The sequence below is a fragment of the Chaetodon trifascialis genome, chromosome 5, assembly GCF_039877785.1.
Source record: "Chaetodon trifascialis isolate fChaTrf1 chromosome 5, fChaTrf1.hap1, whole genome shotgun sequence".
NCBI lineage: Eukaryota > Metazoa > Chordata > Actinopteri > Chaetodontiformes > Chaetodontidae > Chaetodon > Chaetodon trifascialis.
Window position 1 is genome coordinate 15,330,495 of NC_092060.1, and position 25,150 is coordinate 15,355,644.

At 43.5% G+C, this 25,150-nt stretch overlaps 2 protein-coding genes across 2 annotated transcripts; one reads left to right on the plus strand and one right to left on the minus strand.

Annotated features, from left to right (window-relative positions):
- Positions 1-6,677: 6,677 nt before the first annotated feature.
- Positions 6,678-10,118, plus strand: LOC139330941 (uncharacterized). The gene is made up of 2 exons (XM_070962176.1): positions 6,678-7,675; positions 8,638-10,118. The coding sequence occupies exons 1-2, from the start codon at positions 6,678-6,680 to the stop codon at positions 8,873-8,875; spliced, it is 1,236 nt and encodes a 411-aa protein (XP_070818277.1). The 3' UTR covers positions 8,876-10,118.
- mapk9 (mitogen-activated protein kinase 9) lies at positions 9,098-24,409 on the minus strand. Its single transcript, XM_070961920.1, has 12 exons — positions 24,192-24,409; positions 18,667-18,813; positions 18,059-18,188; positions 17,059-17,117; positions 16,644-16,782; positions 16,049-16,214; positions 14,853-14,924; positions 13,431-13,613; positions 12,907-13,031; positions 12,763-12,826; positions 11,412-11,483; positions 9,098-11,258 (listed from the first exon to the last, which is right to left on the minus strand). Exons 2-12 carry the CDS (start codon positions 18,780-18,782, stop codon positions 11,122-11,124), a joined length of 1,263 nt encoding a protein of 420 aa, XP_070818021.1. The 5' UTR covers positions 18,783-18,813; positions 24,192-24,409; the 3' UTR covers positions 9,098-11,121.
- Between the last annotated feature and the right edge of the window lie 741 nt (positions 24,410-25,150).

Sequence of the window (25,150 nt, forward strand, 5' to 3'; positions counted from 1 at the left end):
CATGAGCGACAGTCTACAGTTCACCAGCAAGAAGAAAACTGCTCTCAAATGGCTAATAAGCTAATGCTAACAGCTATTCCTATTCAAACCTGAGGGGTAACTGGTCGTCAGCCACACGTGATGAGCAGTAATGCAGTCATACAGTATTTCTGCTGACTCCTCAGTGATAACTCACCTCTGCCTCCCTCTGACTGTGGAGAACCAGCAGCTCACAAATAAGCCCCACCGCCTTTTTTCAGGCATTGTAATTAGATTGGGTTCTAGTTTAGGATCAATGAAAACAAAGAAAAATGAAGAGTGTTACTGTGATCATGTGATGATCCATGCAGATCATGTGATCATGCAAGCAACTTGACGGAAGTTGTCACTTCGTTGTTTCCTTCTGTGACTCCTGCATCATGTAAAAGTTACTCTTTATCCTCATTGCTGGGCATTAAATTGATATCCTCCCTGGCCTCATTCTTGAATGCAGGTTCAGCGGGGGATGTCATATATCCTCCCTGTTGTGATTCATGAATGCACGTTCTTCAGGGGGTTTCATCGGCGCTGGAACCGCACCGGAGTCTGGATCTCTGCTGGGTTCTGCTTTCTTCTCAATGCTGGGACTTAAATTTATATCCTCCCTGGCCTGATTCATGAATGCAGGTTCTCCAAGGAATGCCACTGGAGCTGGAACCACACCAGAGTCTGGTTCTCTGATGGGTTCTGCTCTCTCCTCTTTCCTGGCCTTTAAAGTTATATCTGACCTGGCCTGATTCTTGAATGCAACTTCAGCAGGAGGTGTCGTATGTCCTCCGAGGCCTGATTCATGAATGCAGGTTCTGCAGGGCGCGTCATCGGAGCTGGAACTGCACCGAGTCTGGTTCTCTGGTGGGTTCTGCGTTCTCGTCATTGCTGGGCTTTATATTTATATCCTCCCTGCTGAGCCTTCACAGTGCAGAGGAGAGCATTGATATGCTGTCTTCCTGTTTACAGCACTTTCTTTCCTCCTGCCTCCTTCTTCCCTATCTCACCTTCTCACACTCTGTTTCTGTCTTTTTGACGGTTCTAACACCCCCTGCTCCACCTCCCACTGACAGACACACTATCATATACGCACACGCTTCAAATATGCTCCTGTTCAAAGGGATTCTTGGAAGAGAGCTCTAGAGAAAGCCTGAATAAGTCATCAAATCAGTGGCATATTTCTTTTCACCTTCCATATCTTGGCCAATATACTGTTTTCTTTCTCCCCACACAAATATTTTCAGCCCCCTTAGCCTTTCTTTTCCTCCATGTCTGCTTGGGCTTCCCTCACTTGCTGCACGTTTAACTGTGCTCACTTTGTTTCTCGCTCTGTCCTCCGTCATGTTTGTCATCATTTTACTCCTCAAACCCGTCCTTGCCCTCTCTCCATCCATCCAAAATATCTGTAATAATTGCTTTCATTTTGACACATTTTCCATTCCTCTGCTCATCCAGGAATCTGACAGCAGGACACTTTAACAACGTCCCTGCTCAAAGGGGATTTCCGCTGAAATTCTCGTCCCCTCCGTTTCATTTTCAGCTCGAGCAAAGTGTAACATCTGTCTCACCTTACTCCGGGACGACAGCTGTGTGATGCAAATTGGCGGTTGCAGATATACATATAACACATGCATCAGTTGCTTTGGGCTGCAGTCAGCCACAAAGACAGGTTGGTTGTTAAAGGTGTCGCTCCTGAGTGCTCTCTCCCGTCCTGTCTACTTTAAAAGAAGTTGTTCCCATGGTAACTCTGCCAGGTCTGTTAATTGACTGCCAACATGTATGATGGTCCATGATGAGAAAAAAACCCTGCAAACAAATGTATCGTATTACTTGGTAGATAATCACAGATGCCTCAGGAGATGATGGGAGGAGATATCTAATCAAAATGTTAATGATATGAGCTATAATGAAACTGTAGAGCCTGTGGACGCTGGCTGGCAGGCGTGAACGTGTCACACGCTAAAATGTGCCAAGAGAATATGGAGAGATGGTTTTAAAAAAAGCAATATAATCCAATTCAGCATGGCAGCAACATAACCTACCCACACATGGATACCAATGACGCACAACTCCAATAGATAAATCTATGTGGGATTGTTTGAGTGAGAGTAGGAGTGTGTGTGCATGTGAGTGTGTGCCTGAAGATTTGTTCGTGCTCTCAAATAATCCGCTGTGTTGAATGAAACCTCGTAACAGACGCTTGTGTAAAATGGATGAGATTGAGGTGCAGACACTTCATGACTTCATTCTGTTCATCTGGGTGTGAGTTATATTCTGGGAAAGTTTAGGAGCCGACCCTGAATAACACACAGACAATGATGTGAATCGTGTGCTGTGGGCTTTGCTGTCACCCAGGTGAACACCTGTGGAAGGTTTGAGACTCTTACCATCATCGTGAAAACACAAAATGAGGGGATGTCCTTTGGAAAAATGGTCCTCATCCATCTGGTAAAGCTATGTCAAGTAAACTAAGGTCAATTATAGCCTTATTTGATTATTACTTTTGTGCCTCCTTTAAAGAAAAACCCTCATTACTCCTGTCATGGATCAGGAAGCTAATTTAGACTATGCTATTGGAAAAAGGAACCGTTCGTTATCATTTGATTGGACAACATATATTCACTTTGAAAAGCCACGAAGGACAGAAAGAAACCTGGACAGAAAGTGCTCAGAAAAAAAATTTATTTGAAATCGTGGGTTACTGGTGATGTCGATGAAATGCCATCAAAAAAAGAAATTCTTTTGTCACCTAAACATACTGAATTTAGTCTCCAGTGGTGGAGGAAAGTGTTTGATCATATACTTATGGAAAAGGTCCAGTACCACACTGTAAAAAATATTCCATTACAAGTAAAATTTATGCATTTAAAATTTTACTTACGATGAAACACCTCTGGAGGCCAGGCTGGAGACCCATGGTGAGGGTGGGACCCCTCTGGAGGCTGGCAGTGTAGGCAGGGGGAGCCCCAGCAGCTTTCCACACATTAAAACCATTTTTACAAACTCCTGCGGTCTTGAATGTAGCTTTTTTAACTGCGTTCTGTTGTTTTCTCATGATTATTCTATTCTGTCAAATACTGTCAACGTCATTGGAAATGAGGGCATGCTCTCAATGATTCCTTGACATTTAGATAAAGGCTGAATGAATGAATGGATGAATGAATGAATGAATGAATGAATGAATGAATGAATGAATGAATGAATGAATGAATGAATGAATAGTAGTTCATAGTGCACATACAAGCACTGCAATTCTGATGTCATTGAGCCGGGTAGGAGAGGCAACGTTTGAATGTTGTGTTTGAAAACATTAACAGCAGTTCCTGCTTGGTATACCTTTAATTATTTTCCAGCGCGGCCTCTGAAGCTCAGAATATTGGAATAAAACAAAAAGAATAAATGCCCCACACCCTAAAGCAACGTACTTAGAGCAGCATCAAAGTATGACTCCTCTGTGAGAGCCGAGGAGACTGCTGCATCGGAAACCATGCTCGTCTTAATAAAACACGAGTAAACAGCAATGAAACAGTATATAATCTGCTCAAGTGGCACTGCAGCTTTAAAGCACACACACACACACACACACACACACACACACACACACACACACACACACACACACACACACACACACACAGTTTGGGGATCAGAGGCAAGAGAGGCGAGGATGCTAATCTCTCAAAAACACACCTGCGTGCAGGAACATACCACTGCTTTACACACAAACGCTGTCTGCTTGTTTATCTCTCCTTAACAGTCCAAGTTGCTGCCTATCTGCTTGACTTCTCGTCAGTCCTCTGCAGCCACACTTTGCCTGGTTTGTCTAAGTTTTATACTCAGTGATGAATTTGTATGCTATACATTACGCCTCAGTATAACCACTCAGCAGTTCAAAGAGAAGCTGGCTGTGTGTTGCCCTTGGAAGCTTCGCCTGTTAAACAGAGCCGGTCTCTTGTTAACAAGGGCCCTCCTCAATTACTCTCCATCGAGACACTTGCTAAAATAGCCACAGATCCGCCCCCCCGCCTTCCTCCGTCCACCTTTATTATTTGGAACCATGGGGATCTGTGTTGCCATGGATTCTGTCGTCATGGCTACAAACAACTATGCAGATGTACAGGAAGTGGAGAAGGACGAAGGAGAAGGGAGGGCCGGGGGCAATAAGGGATCTCAGAGGAAGCTTAACCTCTGTGCGGTGGAGATCCAGCTGTGATCAGTCACAGGGGTTTCAGGGCGAGGGGGTAAAGATGGCGTTTGTTCAATGACAGGTGGAGGTCAGGGCAAAGCCTCAGAGGGACATGAGCGAGATTAAAGGACAAGTCTGTATTCCAGCTGGTTGTTTTCTTTATGCAGTCCCTGCTGTCTCAGAGGGGACATTTCAGAGCATTTTTTCAAACATCTCAAACACATCTGCCTGTATTAGGCCAGGATGGCACAGGGAGGAAACTCGGCACATTTAAATGCTGCAGAGTAGGTCTACAAACACTGAAAAACATTGTGATTCCTCCTCTGTCTGTGCAGTCTTGAAGGACGTTGGGCGATTTACATAGGGCAGATAAGAGTGGAGTTTTATCAGCGTTGATGGACAAGTGAAGTTTGCAGCGCGCCCTTGATTCGTGAAAAATTGCTGTGACACTCCAAGGCTCTGATGGAACACATTTGCAGCGGTCCAATAGCATACTGGCATGCTATTTAGTCCACCAGTAAAAGATTTTGTATGTACCAATTCATAGTATGTCAAATTGCATTTTGCAGTATGCAAGCCAGCATGCTTTTCTGGCTATTCTGACCCACAATCATCTGTGCAGTGAAAGATACGTCACATCAACTGGGCCGCCGAGAGCAGGGTTCGCACAAAGCCTTTGTGCCCCTTCAAAGTCTCATCATCTTCTTACTTCAAATTTCGCACTATGGACAGCGACAGATGTAGGAACAAGAGGGTCAAAGTTCAAGGCGCAAATTACAACAAAGTAGCATGTCCCAATTATTTGCAAAACAGCAGGCAACAGGACATACTTTGTAAGGGCAGCTGCAATATGTACTACAAGTAAAAAGAACATGTATGTGAGTTGGGAAGGAAGCCTTTGTCCTCAGTAATACAGAGTAAATCAAAAACAAAAAAACAAAGGCAGTACATGTTGTTAAAAAAAACCTTTGACTGACGTCACTTCCTCCTTCCTCTGTGCAGCTGTTTAACTGGAAGTGATTTAAGGACAAATTGCATGTATGGATGTTTCCTCTGATCAAGAGGAAGTGCCTTGATAGTGGTTCCTCCATGGCATCAGTGTAATTAGGGAGTTATTCACTGGGCTGTTAGATAACTAGTGGATCAATTGGCCTTATCTGATCTTTATAGGGCACCAAAAACCAACTACCTCTCTCTACAAATCAAACATGGACCAAAAAGGAACCTTCAGATAGAAACAGAAGCCATAAAACATCCAGTTGAACAAGAACGGATGAAAGGCAAGAAGCTCACAAAATGATCTTAAACGACAAAGAAATAATTCTGAGAACAAAATCAAATCAGATTTCTCTGAATGCATCATCTTGTCTTCAAAATGTCTTAAATGATTTCAGTGTACACCGCCCATTTACAGCAAGGACTCTTCATATTGTTGTCTATAGCTCCACCTTGTGGTCTTCAGACACACTGGCGTGTTTGAGGATTTGTGTGTGTCTTGTTTTTTAGCCTCTCTCTCTCTCTCTCTCTCTCTCTCTCTGCAGATTCTTCCTGTCATCCCTTTGTGTCCTTCACTTTGTACACCTGCAATGAGACAAACAATGTCCCTGAACATCAGCCACATGTCCCCTCTCAACCACACAGTGTGGGTTAAATCTGCAACCTCCGTGATTTGATAATAGCAGGTGACACTAAATCACTTGTCGCCTCACTCCTGATGATGTCAACATTTCACTGCTTTGGTGCTGAGCTGCTCTGGGAGCTTTGATAAATGCACTGGGGCAGATTCCATGGGGTGAACTTCTGTCTACAGTACAAGCAGTTAGCTGTTAACACGTCCTACAGCATTAACGCAGACAGAGTGCATTAAAACGGAGAAGGAAAATCAATGGCCGAGCTGAAGTAAGAGGCTAATGCAAGCATTATGCAGTAAAAGTAAAAATCTTGTATTACTGTATATCAAATCTTTAAGTCTGATGTGTTTCGGCACATTTCAATAAACAAACATTGTGCGCAGATGGGGATCATTGGGGATCATTGTGTGTGCGCCTCACACTTTGTGCCCATGGCCACTGTCTATTTCTGTGGTTGCAGTTATGTGTGACTGTCTTTAGGAATGAGCCAGACTATATTACACCCTGGTCCCTCCCTCAGAAGCTGTGCTAAAGTAACAGCTGATGTCAGTCCTGCTTAAAGAAAGACAGACAGACACACACACACACACACACACACACACACACACACACACACACACACACACTGACTATAACCTGTCCACCGTTAGGCGGCAGCTTCACAGCAGAGAGCCAGCCAAAGGGGAGGAGGGCTCCTACACCTTCCTCTCCCCACGACACATCAGCACTTGGCACAGACTCTGTACCACGCTGACAAATCCACAACCCAAGACTTGAATCCCAAGTTACAGCAGAGAGAGGAGGGGAGGGCAGTTATCTAAGGCTCTCAGCACCCCCATGTGCATGGTGGGATCATGGAGCTGCACTGTCTTCCCATTGAGACCCCCACCACAGCCAGCTCCTGCTCCACGGACCCCCTGTACGACAACTGCCCACCTTTTGCCCAGCGAGGGATGGCCAGGGAAAAGGAAATGGAGAGTAGGGTTGTGTGCCCGGCTGTAACCAGACTCCCAGGCCCCTGCAGCCCTCTGCCTGGTCTGGCCCCAGCTGAGGTTCCCACACTGGTCAGTGGGGGAAGAGGGACTGGCGACTGGCCAGATCACAGCTACTGCAGCTGGAGAAGAGGCCTGGGAAGACTGGGCTGGGAAACAGAGCTGGATCCAGGCATAAACAGAACAAGAGGAGGAGAGAGAGGAGGAGAACAGGGAGGTAGCTGGGGGGTTGAGGACAGAGCTCATCTAAACCAGAGCCACAGCCCATCACAGAGCGAGGAGCACAGGAGTGCTCTGTCTCTGTATGATAACCTCCCAGACGCCGTCACCCCTGACAGCCTCCAAGAGGTCTTTGACATGGAAACAAGCTTCCAGGAGCACTTGCAGGAGCAGCTGTACCACGCATGGGCCCCTGAGCAGATCCAGGGACAGATGGACGCAGAGGGAGTGACTGAAGACAAGAGCCCCTGGTCTTCTTGTGAAATCATCCTCGCTGAAAGTGGTTCCAGCAACCAGGACCAGAATCCAGACCAAGACAAGAAGCACGAACAGGATCCAGAGCCGGACTCAGGGTCCTGTAGATTTAAACAGGGGGACCTGATGAAGCACACCAAGTACCCGATGTCACCTCCTCAGCAACAGCAAGGCGCAGCGAGTCCCCATCAGCTATCCCAAACTGAGTGCCAGGCTCTGTGGCCCCCAGCTGGAGCCCAGCACTCAGAGCAGCCATCCTGGTCTCCGAGGGTGCCCCCACCTGTACCCCTGGCTGACCCCTCTGCCAGTGCCCTTCGTAGCCTCCTCACCAGCCTCCAACAGCAAATAGTCAGACAGAGGGAGGAGTATGAGGCACGGATAATCAGGTAATGTCTACTTCATTTGGTCCTGCATGTCAGTTATAAAGCTGCACAGACAAGACACAAACAAAATGTCCCAAACTGAACGTGTTTACATTCTTGGCTTCGGTATTACACTTTCAATTTACTGACTAGCCTCTGACATTTTTACAGCCCATTTTTAACATAATGTTCCCAGGCCACAGTTGACCTGAGTGTCATGCTATTTCCTGTTTAGTTTGAGTGCGCCATCAAATGTTATTCCTTTTAAGTCTCCCCAAATTCTCCCACGATGTGCTGTTTACAACATGGACAATACTAAGATTATGACTAATTAAGTCTGAACTATCTGAAGCCATAATTATTTCTTCTGTTTAACCACCTCTCATGTCAGTCTATCGAGGAAATCTCAGGATATCTCAGGGACTACTGCATTAAATACTTGGATGTACATATAATTCTTTCCTCCGCTGATTTAAACTACAAATTCAGTGTTTCTGTTGAAAAATAGCAGTTTGGCTTTATTAGAAAGAAAGCACAGCCTGTGTGGTTGACCTATAGGAACGGCTCATGGCACTGGAAAGAGAGCTAATTTAAGGGGCCATGCTGCTGACCTAGACACAACACATACCTCATTTATTACTGATATAGATAGAGCAAGTCTCAGTGTAAGGTTGGTTGGTACCGGTTGGAAGGTCAAGAGGAAAATGACGATTCTTTTAGCTCAACAGAGGAGGAAGGCGATAGATACAGTGGATGGATTTAATTGTACAATTTCACTCAACCTTAAAAGCCACCTGTTTTATGTTATCCAACCAGATCAGGCATTAAGAATCAAAGCTACTAAAACCAAACAATCAACATACTGATGTTACAGATTGCCCAACAAATAGACCTCTCCTCTCACTCCTGCTCTCAGCCTCTTGCTCAGACCCAGTCATTTCAATATTGCCGTCTTTCTCCCCTCTTCCTCATGTCTTCACCACCAGCCTAGAGCAAAGAAATGAAGAGCTGCAGGTAGAGGTTGTTCGGTTGAAAACAAACCTCGCGCAGCAGCGGCACTGGTACCAGGTCGTCCAGGCTAAGATCGTGGAGTCTGAGAGGGCTCGGGCTGCCGCAGAACAACACAATGCCAGCCTGCAGAAGGAGATGGAGCAGTTCTTTGACTCGTTTGGAGAGCTCAATAATGAGGCCAAGAAGACAGAATGTATCGTCAAGAGCTTTTGAGGAAAGAAAAAAAAAAAGTGTGATGATATGAACAGTGTGTGCAAAAAGAAGGACAGAAGGCACAAGACCGGCTAGTCTTTAAGCTCTAGAGAGGCTCTAGCACTGTAGTTTGTCAAAATCCAAGCAGAATATGTCCTTCCCTGATTGGGAATGGTTCAAGTCTACGGTCGTTTCTTCATTAAGAATCTGAGAATTGTACAAAACAACATCACTGAAAGAAAATGAATCACTGATGTCCACTTTATTAGTTACGTGAGGGCATAAGATGTTGGCCAAGTGATTATATTGTGGTCATTGCAGTCACACAGGACATCTCTGAAAATAAAAGGAGAAACAAACGGAACAAAAACGTGAGATGTACAGTGTGTACAATGGAGCTTTTCTTTTTTTTTTTAACAACATGGTAAACACACAGGATGCTCTGTAATGCTCAGTCCTTATCTTGTAAGATTTTTGGGAGTGAATTGGCCACTCCTCTGGTCTTTTAAGGCATGACTGAAAGAATAAGGTCATGGTATATAAAAGGAAAATATAGTGTACAACATGGTGCTTCAAGTCCAGTGACTCCATAGTGTCGTATTTCTGCATGTCCATCACACTGTGCAATCAATTCTGCAAAAAGCAGCTCCGAGGTTCGCTTTTGAGTTTCCATCTGGAGTTCTGATGTCCAGATTTTCATCCAGGACTCCACAGTCACATCCTCATTTTAAACCACAACATCGCTGAGGGGCCAACGTCCTCCACAGACGCTGCCTTTGCAACCAGGCCACTGCTGTCTTTAAGGACAATTACAAGAGATAATGAAGGAGAGCGCTGCACAGTACATTTTGATAATACACACAAATATATGCTTACAAGACCAAAAACAAACAGCAAAACAAACAAAACATCTGCATCAAAAACAGGCTTTTCAGAACCAAGAACATCAAGTTTCTGTAAATGAAAGAACTGACCTGAACCGATTTCTCCTTATAACAAGAACAACGGTATCTTATTTAATGCCTTCATGCAAGTTAAACACTGTTATCTGTGTTTGACTGCGTTCTACATGATGTCTGATTCATGACCAATTTTGTGACTGTTCCAGGACGAATGGAATGGTTTAGAAAAGGAGCAGCCAATGTATTGATTTGTGGATGAAATGTTTTGACAAGAGGCTCTGCTGACATTAGCCTCAATCTGACTGTGTGCAACATTTTGCATGAACACAAAAATAAATACCACATTTCTTTTTGCCTCTCTTGAATTTACAAGTGTGATCTTTTTTTTGTGATATACACTTTGTTAGTCAGTACCTTATTTCAAATGGGGATGATTGCAATATGTGGTTCTACAGATATGCCGAGTTTCTTAACAAAACAAGCACACCTTATCTATTAGCAGTAAAAGAGTCTACAGCAACTATAAGTGTCAGATCATAACATCTTTACATACAGTACATTATAATCAGGAAAGAAAACTGTAACACTGCAACCACAGCTTCCCCTAGCTGTCAGGAGGAAAAGCTCATAATCCACATCACTCAAGCCAATTAATTTAAAAACACTGTGCAGAAAGCACCACGGTGGAGATCTGCAATACTGCAAGCTGCTAAAGGATCGATCAAACTTTGGATGAGCGTTTGATCATCAGATGGACATCAGGTGGTCGGCGCGACTGACTTATGGTAAGCTTTTGTTCATATTGGCGTTACATGCATGACAGCAGCTGGCTGCTGTGGTCTATGTTCAGTGCGTGTCTGCTCGTATTTGATGACAATAACCTCTGGTCTCAACTAAATATCTGCTAAAAAAATAAAACTATTAAAATACAGGCGTACAGAACCAACAACAATCCCCCCCACCTAATTCCTGGCAACCTGAAAATCCATATGGATGCATACATCATATATACTTGATCAAGTTAAACAATATCCACAAGGAAGAGAAAGATAAACCTTTGAGCCAATAGATAGAATAGATAGCTTTGAATTCTGGGCAGCAGTCCAGAAACTAAGTCTGAAGTTGTTGAGAATCACCAAGATCCAGCACATCGCACACAGAAAAGAAATAGAAAAAATAGACCTATTCACTGAGGTTAAAGTGGAAAGAAGAGAAATGCAGGATTAAAAGGGGATAAAAAAAGGACAAAAGAATACAGAAAATAGGGGGATAAGGGTGAAAAGAGAAGAAAGGAAAGTGATATTTGGATATTCTAAATGGGAACTGAGGGAAGCAGACAGGCAGACACACGTGGCCATGGACTGTTCACTGACTCTCATCCAGCGGTCCCGTCAGCGTGTCAATGCTGCTGCTGTCTGTATCCGAGGCCAAGGTTTGCTCCGTGGACATGGAAGAGATGTCGTTGGCTGATGAGGACTGGGAGGCTGAACCTGACACCACATCTGATACGCGACACACACACACACATTCAAGGATTAGGCAGTTGTACATGTAGGAATAACATCTAGAGTTAGTGGAGCTCGTTGTGCTGACTCCTGACAGCACTGTGCTGCCTGATATTGCAGACAATGAAAGAGAATGGAGCGTGTACGTACCGGAGCAGTCTTCTTTCATCAGCCCATTCTTGTTCCTCTCTTCCCAGTCGATCACCTCTTCATAAATGAGTTCTGTAGAAAACCAGACAACGCTTGGTGCTGTCAACACTCAGAATGTAGCTTTACAGCTAGATTGTCAATTTGTCGTTAGATATGTGTTAATTAACTGTGGTCCTGCAATCAGCTCTGAGAAATGTCATCAATTTGCTGTTAATCGGTCACACTGTAACTTAAATTTTACTTCTTTAATTCCTGTTGCCAGCGATATATATTTTCTGCATTGTAGATTAACACTGAAGACAGCAAAACTATAAGAAAACATGTGGACTTACTGTATGCAGTAAGAAATGTTGTGGATTGACTGACCTAATGACGGACTGTCGTTTCTCTTTACTTCGCTGGGCGACTCTTGCCATAATGTAGATTACTACAGTATTTGACTCAGGCTATTTACTGTTCACCAACACTACTGTGGCAAAACACAACTGATGGTCTCAAAGGTGTTAAGAAGGTAAGAAATTCCACTAATCAACTTTTGATAAGGAACAGCTGCTAACTGAAAACCATTCCAGGTGACGACCTCACGAAGCTGATTGAGAGAACGCCAACAGTGTGCAAAGCTGTCATCAAGGCAAAGGGTGGATACTCTGAAGAATCTAACCCCACGTTTACACGTAGCAGGGGATTTTGGAAAACGGATATTTTGGCCCCTCCGTTTTCAAAAATAACATCGTGCACACAACATCGTTTTCAAAAATGTTGTCGTTTACATGAACCCTGATAAATACGCCGTCGAGCGCATCGTAACTATGCCAAACCTACGGGCGCGAGTGTAAACACAGGTCGCTCACATGACGTTAAGTATTTTCAGTCGCATGTTGTGACGTTTCGGAACCTAAAATGCCGTTTAACCCAGTTTACATGCCAACACATAACTGGCGTTTTCAGAAATCTCCACTTTGGCTGGAGTTTTTAAAAATGATCGTTTTCCATGAAAAAAACTCTGTTTGCATGTAAACGAGAGGCCAAACCGCATGAAAACATACGCGTTTTCCCTAAGTGTAAAGGTAGCCTAAAATCTAAAACACGTTTTGCTTTTTGTTAACTACATAATTCCACATGTGCTCTTTCGTAGTTTTAACATTTTCAATATGAATCTACAATGTAGAAAATGACAGAAATAAAGACTGAATGAGAATGCTACTGTATATACCGTACATATAAATATATATATATAGACATGGGCGAAACATGATTCTTAATAGGCTTAGTTTCCTGTCATTTTAATTAAAGTGCAAAGAAGGTTAAGCTGCACTGCTGATAGGTTTCCCTAGAGGGCAGTGCATCCTACCTTTCCATTGCTCGATGGTGTGCTCTCTCTCTTCCAGCTGCTTATCTGAAATCTGGGGGGGAGGCTGAGAAACAAAGAGAAATACATACATCAGCAAGGTCACACACAGCCGCGGCATCGATAACATCGGAGCAGTCTCCTCACCGCGTCGGCCTCTGCGGGGTCGTACCACACGTGAATGTACGGGTGATTGAGGGCTTCTTCTACAGAGATGCGGCATTCAGGATCAATGACCAGCATTTTGGACAGCAGGTCCCGTGCTTGACCTGCTGTTATGGCAACAGAGAGAGGGCAGTGTTAATACGGAAATGACCATGACATCATTTCATTTTAGCAGCCTTCATTAGAATTGATTATTTCCCCTTGTAGTGTTGGGTAACATCTCTGAGAGAGTCAAGATTTGTTCTCTGGTTTCAGTGATGTGGTCTTTGACTCTAAATGCCACAGATTAGGGCAGAGGAACTTTTGACCTACATGATGATTCAAATGTCTCGTTGCATCAATATAATGCAGACAAATGCCTCACTAAAATGTAAACATTATGGCAGCGTGCTTGGTATGAGATTTCAAAACCATGAAATCTGGCCATCTTCTCAAACATCCATGAAATGGAACTGTAAAAATATGCATTTAAAGTGTAAACAAGTGTATTTTAGTGTCAGATTTACTCTTCAGCTTGTCATGTTCGGAATCAGAAGGAAAGGCCCAGTCCGGGAAAAGCTCTGCGAAGCTGACGCCAGGATACTGTGGCTTGTTCATCACGTAGTTCCTGACGGTCTCCATCAGTCGGTTCATAAACTCCAGACTGGGCGTGCCCAGAACCTCAATCACCTTATTCCACTGGTCAATGTCTGGAAACACGCTTGTTACGGAAAAGTCAGATGCATTATGGGCATGTACACATGTCAGCAAATGAGAGAAAGATTTGATTAGGCGGGAGATAAATGTTTGAAATTGATGCATTTTGCACAACATGTATAAATAAAATAAAGATTCTACTGTCAGGCTAGTGTATCAGTGAAGCTGTGCTTAGGCACAGTGGTGCATGCTAACATGCTCACAATGCTAACATGCTGATGTTAAGTAGGTATAATGTTTACCATTTTCATTGTCTTAGTTTAGCATGCTAACAATTGCTAATTTGCACAAAAAGTGCAGCTGAGGCTGATGAGAATGTCATTAGCTTTGTAGATATTTGAACATAAACTGAAGTATTGTAGAAACTGAAACCTGACAATGGTGCAAACAAACAAAAGGTCTGAGGATTATTGAAGTTATGACACTTCATCCTGAGGAAAACACGAACGTGTATACTAAATTTCATAACTTTACCACTTTTTGCTAAAGACCACAAAAATCAACATCAAGGTGGCACTAGAGGAACAGTCAGAGTCAGGACAGCAGGATACATCAGCTGGGAATTATCGATGTACGTACAAAATTTTGTGCTATTCCATTTAGCAGATGTTGAGATATTTCAGGCTGGACCAAAGCGGTGGACCGACAGAGACCAACATTGCCATCCCTTGAACCACGCCACTGGCGCGGCTAAAAATACAGATATGCACATTCTGTGGGTCTGCTGACTTACAATAGCAGTAAAAGGATATTAGAATGAATAAAGCAAACTACCCTGGAATCACAGTGCACCCTGCATCCACTCTCAGCTACTCAGGTGCAAATGGACAGTGCCACTGAAAGCAGCTGGTGAGTGAAGAGGTGACTAAACGCATTAAAAACGGAGAAACGGCCAATATAAATGCAAATGAATTGAATCGCGTCAATTTGCTTCCCTCTTTCAATTAGCACGTTATCTGAAAAACAACTCCACAGATTAATAATCACTGAAGAGGACGTGAAACACATTAAGCTCTGTGTTTCAACAGAGGTGTACCGGAGAGCAGGACTGATCCTTTCCCACAGATGACGTATAGAGGACATGACAGGAAAATGACAGACAAGTGTAGGAACACTAAGACAAGAAAATTGGCAAGATGAATGAGACAGTTTGTGCTAAATGGAGGAGGATGGAGGGTGAAAGATAGAAGAAGTGGGACAACAAGTGGCACAGAGACAGCGGAAAAGGATACGGTCGGTGCCCTGGAAGATGACGCTGCCCTTTACCATCTCTCCCATTATACACCCCACTGACCAGATGTCCACTGGGAACACAACACACATACAGAAAAGATATCAAATAATGACGAGACAAAATCAACCACATACTATAACGCACACAAAATACAGAGTAAAATGAAGCTCCATGGTTTATATCTGAATGATAAGCACTAAGCCAGAGCACAGGCTCTTGTTATTTTGGTCCATGCTTTCATCATGCTCATCTTTAGGCTGGCTTTCTTTTCTCTCTCTCTGGCTCCGGAAGCAGCCGCAGCCTTCCAGGCCTTTCTCCTCGCCTCTGCAGCTCTGCTTATCAGTTTACACAGCTGTTGCTCTCTTCATCACTTTCCCTGTGTGCGCGCTCAGCAGAGTAGGATGTAGTCGGTCTCACGCTCGCTCTCCGAGTCGCCTGTTTGCTTTAGAGCGTGTGTATGTGGCAAACAGCCATTAACTCCTCTCTTCCCTCTATTTCAGTTTCACCGAAGCTGAAAGCTCTCTGCGCTCTGATAACGTCTCCACATCAGACGGACCACTTCAGGTCTAATCTAAAAACACAATGCATAAATCACACATTTAAACAACAGGCAACACTTTTCATGGTGACTGCTTTAACGGTGCATAAACTCTTGATCCGGCAAAAGGACTTTGCTGTTCGGCCAGTCTTGGCGAGTCCTTTGACTGCTTCCTGTTTGTAATCCTACTTCTATGTGATGGTTCATGCATCACCTTGAAGTAAAGCTAGTTTAGAAAGAACATGAACAACTTTACTGAGTTTTATAGACAATTGACACGTTATAAATTATGCTATCATTATTATGATAGCAGATAACAACCCGATACTGGATCAAAGACTTGTGACTTGGTTTTTACGAGTGAAAAGTGAAATTACCTTTGTTTACTCAAACTGTGTCTGTTAGCCAAACTACATAATGATGACACTGTTTCTTAATTACCTCACGCTGTGCTCTGCATTATGTTCTGTGATATATATGTATTTTTTTGCATACTAGCTGTCATACAGGTAAGCTTCGAGTGAATGTATGATAAACGTATATCAGTCAACAATGACCTACTCCTTCATCCATCCCTCTCAGTTCATGTCAACATTTCAGAGATACCGCATGATCTTTAGAGCTACTGTTTTAAGACTGGTGCATGTTGTCCTTACCATTCTCCTTATACTTCATGCCCAGTATGACCTCCGGGGCGCGGTAGTATCTGGTCACCACGTAGGGGGTCATCATGAAGTTAGTGCAGGCCGTCCTCGCCAGACCAAAATCCAAGATCTTTAGAGTGCAGTCGGACTTCACCACGATGTTACTGGGCTTCAGGTCCTGAGGGGAGAGAAACTCTATAAATCTACAGAAACATACACACACGCACACAAATATTACCGCTGAGGTGCAGATTTGTCTGCAGACAGCAGCTGGAGACAGACTTGAACTTGAACATTTAAACACATTCGATCCCCCCATTCGGTCAAAAGCTCAAATGTTCTAATGTGACTTTTCATGTGGTAAGAAATATTAAGGAGATTCTTGATCTAATGGCTGATTAATGAGCAAATTAACATCAGCTATTGCCATCCGCTGGTTTATCACCTTGCCTTACAGCAGTGGTGTTGAGGTTTACTGCAGGTGTGTGGCTGCACCCAGCAGTGACGTCACAAACATGAAATTTTAACTACAGAGGATGCTGCTTTCAGCCTGATATTAAGATACTCTTTACACTGCACAAATCACACTTATTCCTTGTCCTGTTACCCTGTGGATGATGCCAGCAGAGTGCAGGTGCCTGATGCCACAGAGGATCTGGTAGAGCAAATAGGACATCCTCTCGTGGTCCAGGTCCATGTGGATCACCTGGCATAGGCTGGCATCCATCAGCTCCATCACCAGATACCTAAAGGATGAGGGAGTGAAAAAAAGTTAAGTGCGACAAAGAAGAGGCAGAAAAGTTGTGAAGGAACAGTGACGAACAAAAATAAGCAATCACAGCAGAGAGAGGATGAAAAGCAACAGAGTACAATAGAGGAGGCTGACAGGAGGTACAGTACATAGGTAATGCTTGTTTAATGAAAGAAAACACACAAAGAAAATGCTTCAGCTAAACTCTCTGAATCCCACAGAGAGCACAGAGTAGATTGTTGCGGCCAAAAAACACTCCGCTGCCACTCACAGGTCCTGGAATTCCTCCAGGGACTTCTGAGGCGTGAACACATTGATCAGACGGATGATCTGCAAGCAGAGAGACAGGCCATTAGTCCACTCTGATACTCTCCCATCCACTACATCCACTTCAGTGTGGAGAGCGAGCCAACCGGGGGCAGAGCTCCGAGTAGGTTTGTCGGGATTCTCTCACTTTGAGCAAGAAATTACATTCAGCGAGCTGACCCTCTCTTTTTCCTCAAGTCGGTAAATTATTTCAATATCTTTTATCTCGAAGTCTGTGCTTTGGCTGCCAGTTTAATGCAGCCAAATGAAAGATGGAGGGGCATCCTTTTAACTCTGAAGTTTCTTATGAAATAATAGACGAGAACAAAAAAAAACGATTTTTACTGCTTTATTGTGTTAGAATACTTTATGTATCTCTATCAAACATATAACACATATTTCAGAATGAAGGAAAAAGAGGCCACTTTACAGGATAGTTTTCCAGTCTGTCTTAAAGCAATAGCCAGGCCCTCAGATGGACATTGAAACATCTTTTGATGCTGTATTCATTCTTCCTGTTCATACTGGTCTTTCAGTGCTCCTTTCTTAACACACTTCTAATAGGCTCAAACTGATAGGGGATAAAATCCTCACTGTATGCAGAACACATTCTGAACTTTAGCTGTGGTTAACATGAGGCGTCAGTACTTTGACTTAATCGAAGCGTTAGGGTTGTACCTTCCAAAGTTACAGTGTCTTCAGTTACGTTGAAATTCAGCGCAGAAACCGAGGACACGCAAAGAAGGAATTATGAACTAAAACTAGATTTACTTTGGATGATTCCCCCTTGATTCCTGTAACTGACATTGCTGAAGTCTCAGATAAACTTCATATTTTTCTTTTTGGAATTTGTCCCTGAAACTTACACTGGAATCATATTAGTAACCTAACCTTGATTGTACATATATGCACTTGATTATTTTCTTCAATTAAATGGAAACCTACCCTTTACATAGAAGTCTTACATTTTTGTGGTTGACACATTTGAGCAGCACCAGCTCCCTGTAGGCACGCTTAGCATGGGTCTGGTTCTGGAAGGGCCGGCACAGCTTCTTCACTGCCACCGGTATACCAAGGACTGTATCTAGAGCAGAGCTAGTCACGCAGTGTATGGAGGAGGGAACAGACAGAGACAGAGGTTATCAAGGAAGAACATAAATGCATCCTGCAGAGCGAAGCTATCGTCTGACTTACCATTAACGTGATGGTAATGATGCTAGAGACTTTCCTCTCTTCACTTTAGACGGGATACTCTGAACTCATGTGCTCGACAAACAGACTGATATTGGCTGTAATAGGCTTTTTTTTTTTTTTGACTCGTCAGACAAAGATATGACAGTGTGACAGGGAGCCAGCATGAACAACACCAGGACCCTGAAACTGGAGCAGCTAAATGAATCCAGCCATCGTTCATTTCAACATTTACCCCGGCGCTTTTCCTTCTGTGTGCGAAATCAGCCTACAATAGCACCAGCTGACATGTTTATGCAATTAGAAGGAACTCGGAACATTAACAACACCCTCGGCTGGTGACACAATTGGCAACACGCTAATAAAAAGCACAGCCTCTCACCAGACGATGCCCTGGGCCCCAGAGCCGATGGCGCGGAGCTGCTGGTAGCGCTTGAGAACAGTGAAGGTGGAGTCTCCCACCTGAACACTGTAGAACTGGCCCTCCGCCTCACTCATCCTGCTGAACAGTCAGGACCACCGGCACTGTCTGCAGGGGGGCGGAAAAAAAAAAGAAACAGATAAACACCCAAACAGCATGACTGACTTCATGCCAGGTGCTTCAGCTGTGCACAAAATCTCCTATCTCCAAATGACATTAATAATCTTACATCAGTGCGATGACGTTACTGCACGAAAAAAACTTTTTTTTTCAGCCCACTGAATCACTCAAATGATCCACAGTGAATGGCAGGACCTAATATGGCTCCATCTGTCAGTCCCTGGCATCACTCCCTTCATTTTCAGCCCAGTCCAAAGCCAAGCAATCTATCACCACTTTCTGCCCCGTTTGTTCATCCGACAAAGGTAACAGTGGGTTGGAGCTGAACTGAAACCGAGGCTGTAAATGTTTTGGTGTGTGTGTCTGCGTGTGTGTGTAGTGGAGAACAGAGGCAGCTGACAGCTTGGAGTTCCTGAGGCTTTTACTGCCATCTCTAAACTCATGCTGACACACTCATGCTCAGTAAACACATACATAACACAAAGACACACACACACACACACACACACACACACACACACACACACACACACACACACACACACACACACACACACACACACACACACACACACACACACACACACACACACACACTGATGCTGGCAGAATTCAGCTTGAGTGTGTTCATTATTCTCTGATTTGCATCCAGCTTCACAACAAGCATGTGTGTAGCCATCAGCATAGGATGAGGACATGGTAACTAATACATGTTAAAAGATGTTAACACACGATGTGTTTGTGTGTTTATATTAAAAAAAAATATGTCCGTGTTAGCATCGACTCCTCAGGCAGGAAGTGGAGGAGTATTATTCTTGGCCAGGGTTTGTGTGTGCGTGTGTGTGTGTGGGCGAGGACACACAATTATGTAGCTATGCAACAGCAAGTGGTCACGGCTGTTTGTAATTCCTTCAGAAAACAGCCACAGGTTAAACGGAGTCTGATACTTCAGCCTTTTCCTTTTGACAAGCAATGAGCACTCAAAAAAAAAAAAATCTTAGGAGAAAAAGGCTTCCATCGCATGAAAATAAAGAAAAAGGCCATTTCAGAAATGATTTAGTACACTATATTATTACCAAATCATCTGACAATAATAATGACAAACATTATTATTAGTAGTAATAGAATGAAGGCTGGTGACTGAAGAAATGAAGCTTAAGATTTATAAGCTCATACTTTGAGCTTTTAAGCAAATTAGAAATGAACAAATATCAATTGACTAATTGTCGCAGCCCTCGCTAATATCATTGTTTTATGTATGGATCAGTGTTGGCAAAACCTACTCAGGTAGGACGACAGCAAACTCCGAAAGCTTAATGATAAAATTAGCCTACCTACCTACCTACCTACCTACCTACCTACCTACCTACCTACCTACCTACCTACCTACCTACCTACCTACCACATTCATTTTTTTTAGACAATGTATTTATAAAAATACAATATAAAACAAAAACTGCTGCAATAGTAATAACTATCCTCCTCATCACCATTAGTTCAGTGATGTTCATCGCGGTGCAGTGAAGTTTGTCACCGTGCAGAAAAAATGGCTGAAGTATTTTCCTCCGCGTTTGCTGCATGTCTTCATCTGATTGTATTACCTAATCCCTCAGAGTCTCCGCTTGTCATCTTGTTTTTTTGTTTATTTCCTGTGTTGGTTTGTTCTGAATTGTTCGCTTCTGTTATGAGCCCGGGTTTTTAATCGCTCTTGAACATGCCGTCGCTTCTCTTTTCCGACTACTTTGAGAAATACTGACAAAAACATGCCTTCAGATGCAGTAGGTGTGGGTCTGCGAGCACACCATTACTCAGATGACAAACGAATCCTTCTCATCACCATCTACTTTCTTCCTCTTCCTCCCCGGCCTTTCCTCCTCCTCCTCACATGCACGTCCAGCTGGCTCTCTCACTACACCCAGGGGGAGAGAGCAGCAAGGACCCTTACTTCCTCCATCCTCGCCTCACTCTTTCCATTTTCCTTGGCTTTATCTTCCTTGGTTGTTATTTTATGCTCCTGACATTCTCTCACTCTTCTGCCCTTTTCTGTTTTTCTTCCATCTTCCCTTTGGCCTCCTCGCAGACATCTCCACTGGGTGACTGAAAGGTACTGACAGGCTTTTGATGAACACTCTGATTCGGACATGCAAGCAGCACTTCTCCCACTTTGATTAAAATGCAGGTGCGGCGAAAACAACACGCTAAGGCCTCGGCTGTGCTCAATTAGAATAAAACTAAAGATCCTCTTGCAGACAGCATGGATTCTAGGCCACTAATTCAACACGCGCACGTGAACAATTTGTACAACAATTATCTTGCAAAGCATTTCCCTCTAGGCGAAACACATAGTGCTATTTTAGCTTGGAAGCTGTGTTGACTAACAGCGGCACTTCTTCTCCAGGATCTTTTTAACTCAACATGTGGTGCACTGATTCACAACACATACATCAAGCTGAAAAACACTACGAAGGGGCCATAAATCATAACTAAAATTCATTTCAGCTGCAGCACAATGTATATACAAGCCTTCACTTTCTGCCAAGCTAGGCACAACTATGGGCTAAATGTACAGTTGACTCAGCACAGACATACAGACACTGACAGGCAACAACTGAAGCGAGATGAAAACTGTATGTAAGCTCAGAAAGAAAGAAAGACGCCAGCAGGCACCTGTTAAAGCCGGCAAATTCAAAGGGATTCAATTAGGGCAGCAACTAACGATTATGTTCATTGTTGATTAATCTGTCGATGACTTTCTCGATGAATAGATTATTTGATCCATAAAATGACCAAGATGTCGTCCTCAAGTGTCTTGTTTTGTCCACAATCAACAGATATTCAGTTTGCTGTCATAGAGGAGTGAAGAAACTCTAAAATATCCTCATTAAAGAAGCTGGAAGAAGAGAATCTTGACAGGTTTTTTTCTGTTTAGCAATTATCAAAATAGTTGGGGATTTATTTAATAGCTGACAAGTAATTGATCAACTGATTGAACATTAATGCCCCCAAAGGAAATTTAAGCCATTGCAGGCAGTTTACAAGTGGGGTACATCAAAGGAACAGGACATAAAGGCAGATCGAATAAACAAGCTGAACTACTTGTTCCACCACTGACATATTTAGTAAAGGTGTGATCATATTGGCACAATCACATTGCCTGACCTCAGTCATGACAGTCATGGTACAAATCATTCTGCAATATTCATCAGAAGAGGGGGAAATAAAAGGGCAGATACCAACCAGAGGACAGACAGTTACCCGTGTTATGATTGTGATTTTAGCCTCAACAATTAATTAAACTTACTCAGTCACAATATTAACAGAGAACAACAGTGCCTGGTAAACTGACAGTAACTGTGGTCCACGCTGGCTGATCACAGACGTTTCTTAAGAGAACGCTGTTATTAACTGGTGTCTGCTTCCCAAACATCATTAAGGCTGCATGCAAGAGCGCTTTCAGTGACAGCCTGCCAGTATAGCGTGACACTGTTTTCTACGCAGGAATCATTTAGCCGCTTGCTTTCTCTTTGGGGACATTATCGATCCAGTTTCATTTAGATTTTGCTTGAGCGACAGACTGAGAAGAAAAACTTAGTTTTTTGTTATTAAAAGATGAAGTTTCACTCATATGTATAAACAGTGTGATGTTTAAAAGAAAAAGTTATACACATAGTTCCTGAAGATGGATAATCTAATAGTACAATTCATAGAGCCCAAATGAATTGGCATTTGTTCGGCAGGCTTTTGTCCAATGAGGAATATATTTCTCTCAACACATAAATCTGGGACAGTTTGGGGGTCAGCATCTTGCTTAAGGACACTTCATCACATGGACAATTGGAGTCTGGGATGTACCAAATTTACAATTAAGGACCAACCTGTTCTACCCAGACACCAACCAAGATATTAACTGTCAAAAAACATCGATTTCAATTCTCATATTTCCCTTAACTATGCTGCCCTTGTTAATAGTGTTTACTTAATGCAAAATAAAGCGCTTTTAGTCACCAAATATCAAACAGATATAAACCTGCAAAAGGCTGAGCTGTCTGTCTGATCTGTTGCACACTTATTATTTAGAATAAATTTGAATGAAAAGATGGCAGATGAGTACAATGCTCTCCTTCCCTTGTGCCTTCAAATCCATTGTTATAAATGGATGGCATTTGGTTAATTTCAACCCTTCTGTCCAGGAGTCGATAAGCGAAATGACCTTCGTGCAAACATCACCATCCTCAACCAAAGCTCATCGTGTCGACTGTCCAGTTCAGCTCGGCCCAGCCTTGGGGTCTGACGTGGCCTTGGCCCTCAGTTGGCAGCTGGATGGGAGTCAGTGAGCTGGCTATGATATCAGATTAGCATGGCCCAAAGGCTCAGCGTCTCATCCTGATGTAGCAGAGTTATAAAACACACAAGGGCGGGTAAAACTCCATCTAGGCTGCTGCTGGTGCTGCACTGGTGATGTCTGCTGAGACTGGTGAGACCAGTCTCTTGAAGAAGATGAAGGATGCTGAAGGTGTGCCGATGGGAAAGGATGCCAGTACTACATGTACTGCTCCATCTTGAAACATTTCTTCTCTTGGTTTCCTCTCACATGTGTGCAGATATACTGTATGTATGATCCCCCTGCACTGCTAGCTAAAACAACCCATGCCAACCTGCCCATGCTTTGACACGCTTCACGTCAGACATGACAGGCTAATCCCATGCACACATGGTGCCTGCTTTGTTGACAAGCTGAATCTTGCCTCTGACATACCATGCCAAATAAACTAGATGGGGGTGAAATATAGCTCCAGGATTAGCTTTCATCTCATCTACACCTGTTTTCGTATAGGTTTAAAAACCTGAGCATACCCGGCCTGAACAAATGTCATTCATTTGGCTGGAGTTGCATCAGCGTGGGTCTGTGGGTGAGCTCTGTACACTGACAACCCTGTAACGTAACAAAGGTGTAAAACTGACATTATTAATCATTTTCGCTTCCAGCACGCCCACTCTGAAACACACACACACACACACACACACACACACACACACACACACACACACACACACACACACACACACACACACACAGAGGTATGAAGTCACCCGTGTAACGTTATGACACACCGCGGCCGCAGCAGCGCTGCCACTTGGTGGTTTAACACTCAGAAATCATCGGTTCACACAGCCACTAGTCACACTAACACGAAGGCCAGTTAAATTCAGCTCTCCTGTGGTCGGTTATAGAGTTACCGAGGCCTACACTCGCCGTATTTTCACTTCTGTCGGCAGCAATGCGGTAGTCAGGCCGGGGCTGAACTGGGAGCTCTGACGGACCAACGGACGGCAGAGGAGGCGGCAGCGGCAGCAGCGAGACCTACCTTCTCCCTTCGCCGCTCCCAGGGCACTCCCATGGATCGAAAACACAGATAAAACCCTCTCTCCGGCTTTCAGGCACAACCCCGACTTGAAAAAGTTCAGGAGAACGGGCTGTCACGACAGATAGACCTTCCTCCGGCTCCTAGCGAACTCCAGCAGCAGCGCGGAGGGACGGGTGCGGAGGAAGGAGACGCCACAACAAGCAGAGAGCGAGCATGCTAATGACGTCATCACGCAAAGTTTACGTGGGCGCAAACTTTTTTTCTCCCTGAAAACTGTAGAAAAAAAACACAAACTTTTTTTTGTGCGCGTTATTGATTAAAATATACGGTGTAAAGATTCATGGGAGGAGAAATACGCAGATTGTTCTCTGAAGTAAACTCAAGTCAATCCCCAAAAGTCTCGCATTCAAAACAGAATTCAAACCGAATTAATGTACTCAAATTATTAAAAGTGGAATGAGCCCTGTCAGTGTTCTTGTAATATAACACAGTATTGGATTATTGTTACTGATGCATCAACGTGTTTTATCTGTGTGCCTAATTAATATTTTGTAATAATTTTTGTGTGCAAAATCTGCAAAGTAACTCTAGCTATCAGAAATGTTTCCAAAATGTAGATTTAGCATAACTGAAGTACTCCCTCAGTAAAGTACCAGTACCTCAACAACGTACTTAAGTACAGTACTTCTGTACTTCTGTTCACCCCAGACAAGGAAGCACAATTATGGAAATGTGATTTGCTGAAATATCCAACAAACACAGCAGCTCTGAAAGACAAGGAGATATGACGGGATTGTAAAATGTATACACTTTTATTCTGTCCTGGGTTTTAAATATTTTTGTGAACTGGCTCCATTAATGTCATTCCTGTCTGCAACATATCTTAGCGATGCATTTATAGTCTGAACTAACCCCATTTTATGCATCTCATAATGATAATACATTACAAGCACAAACCA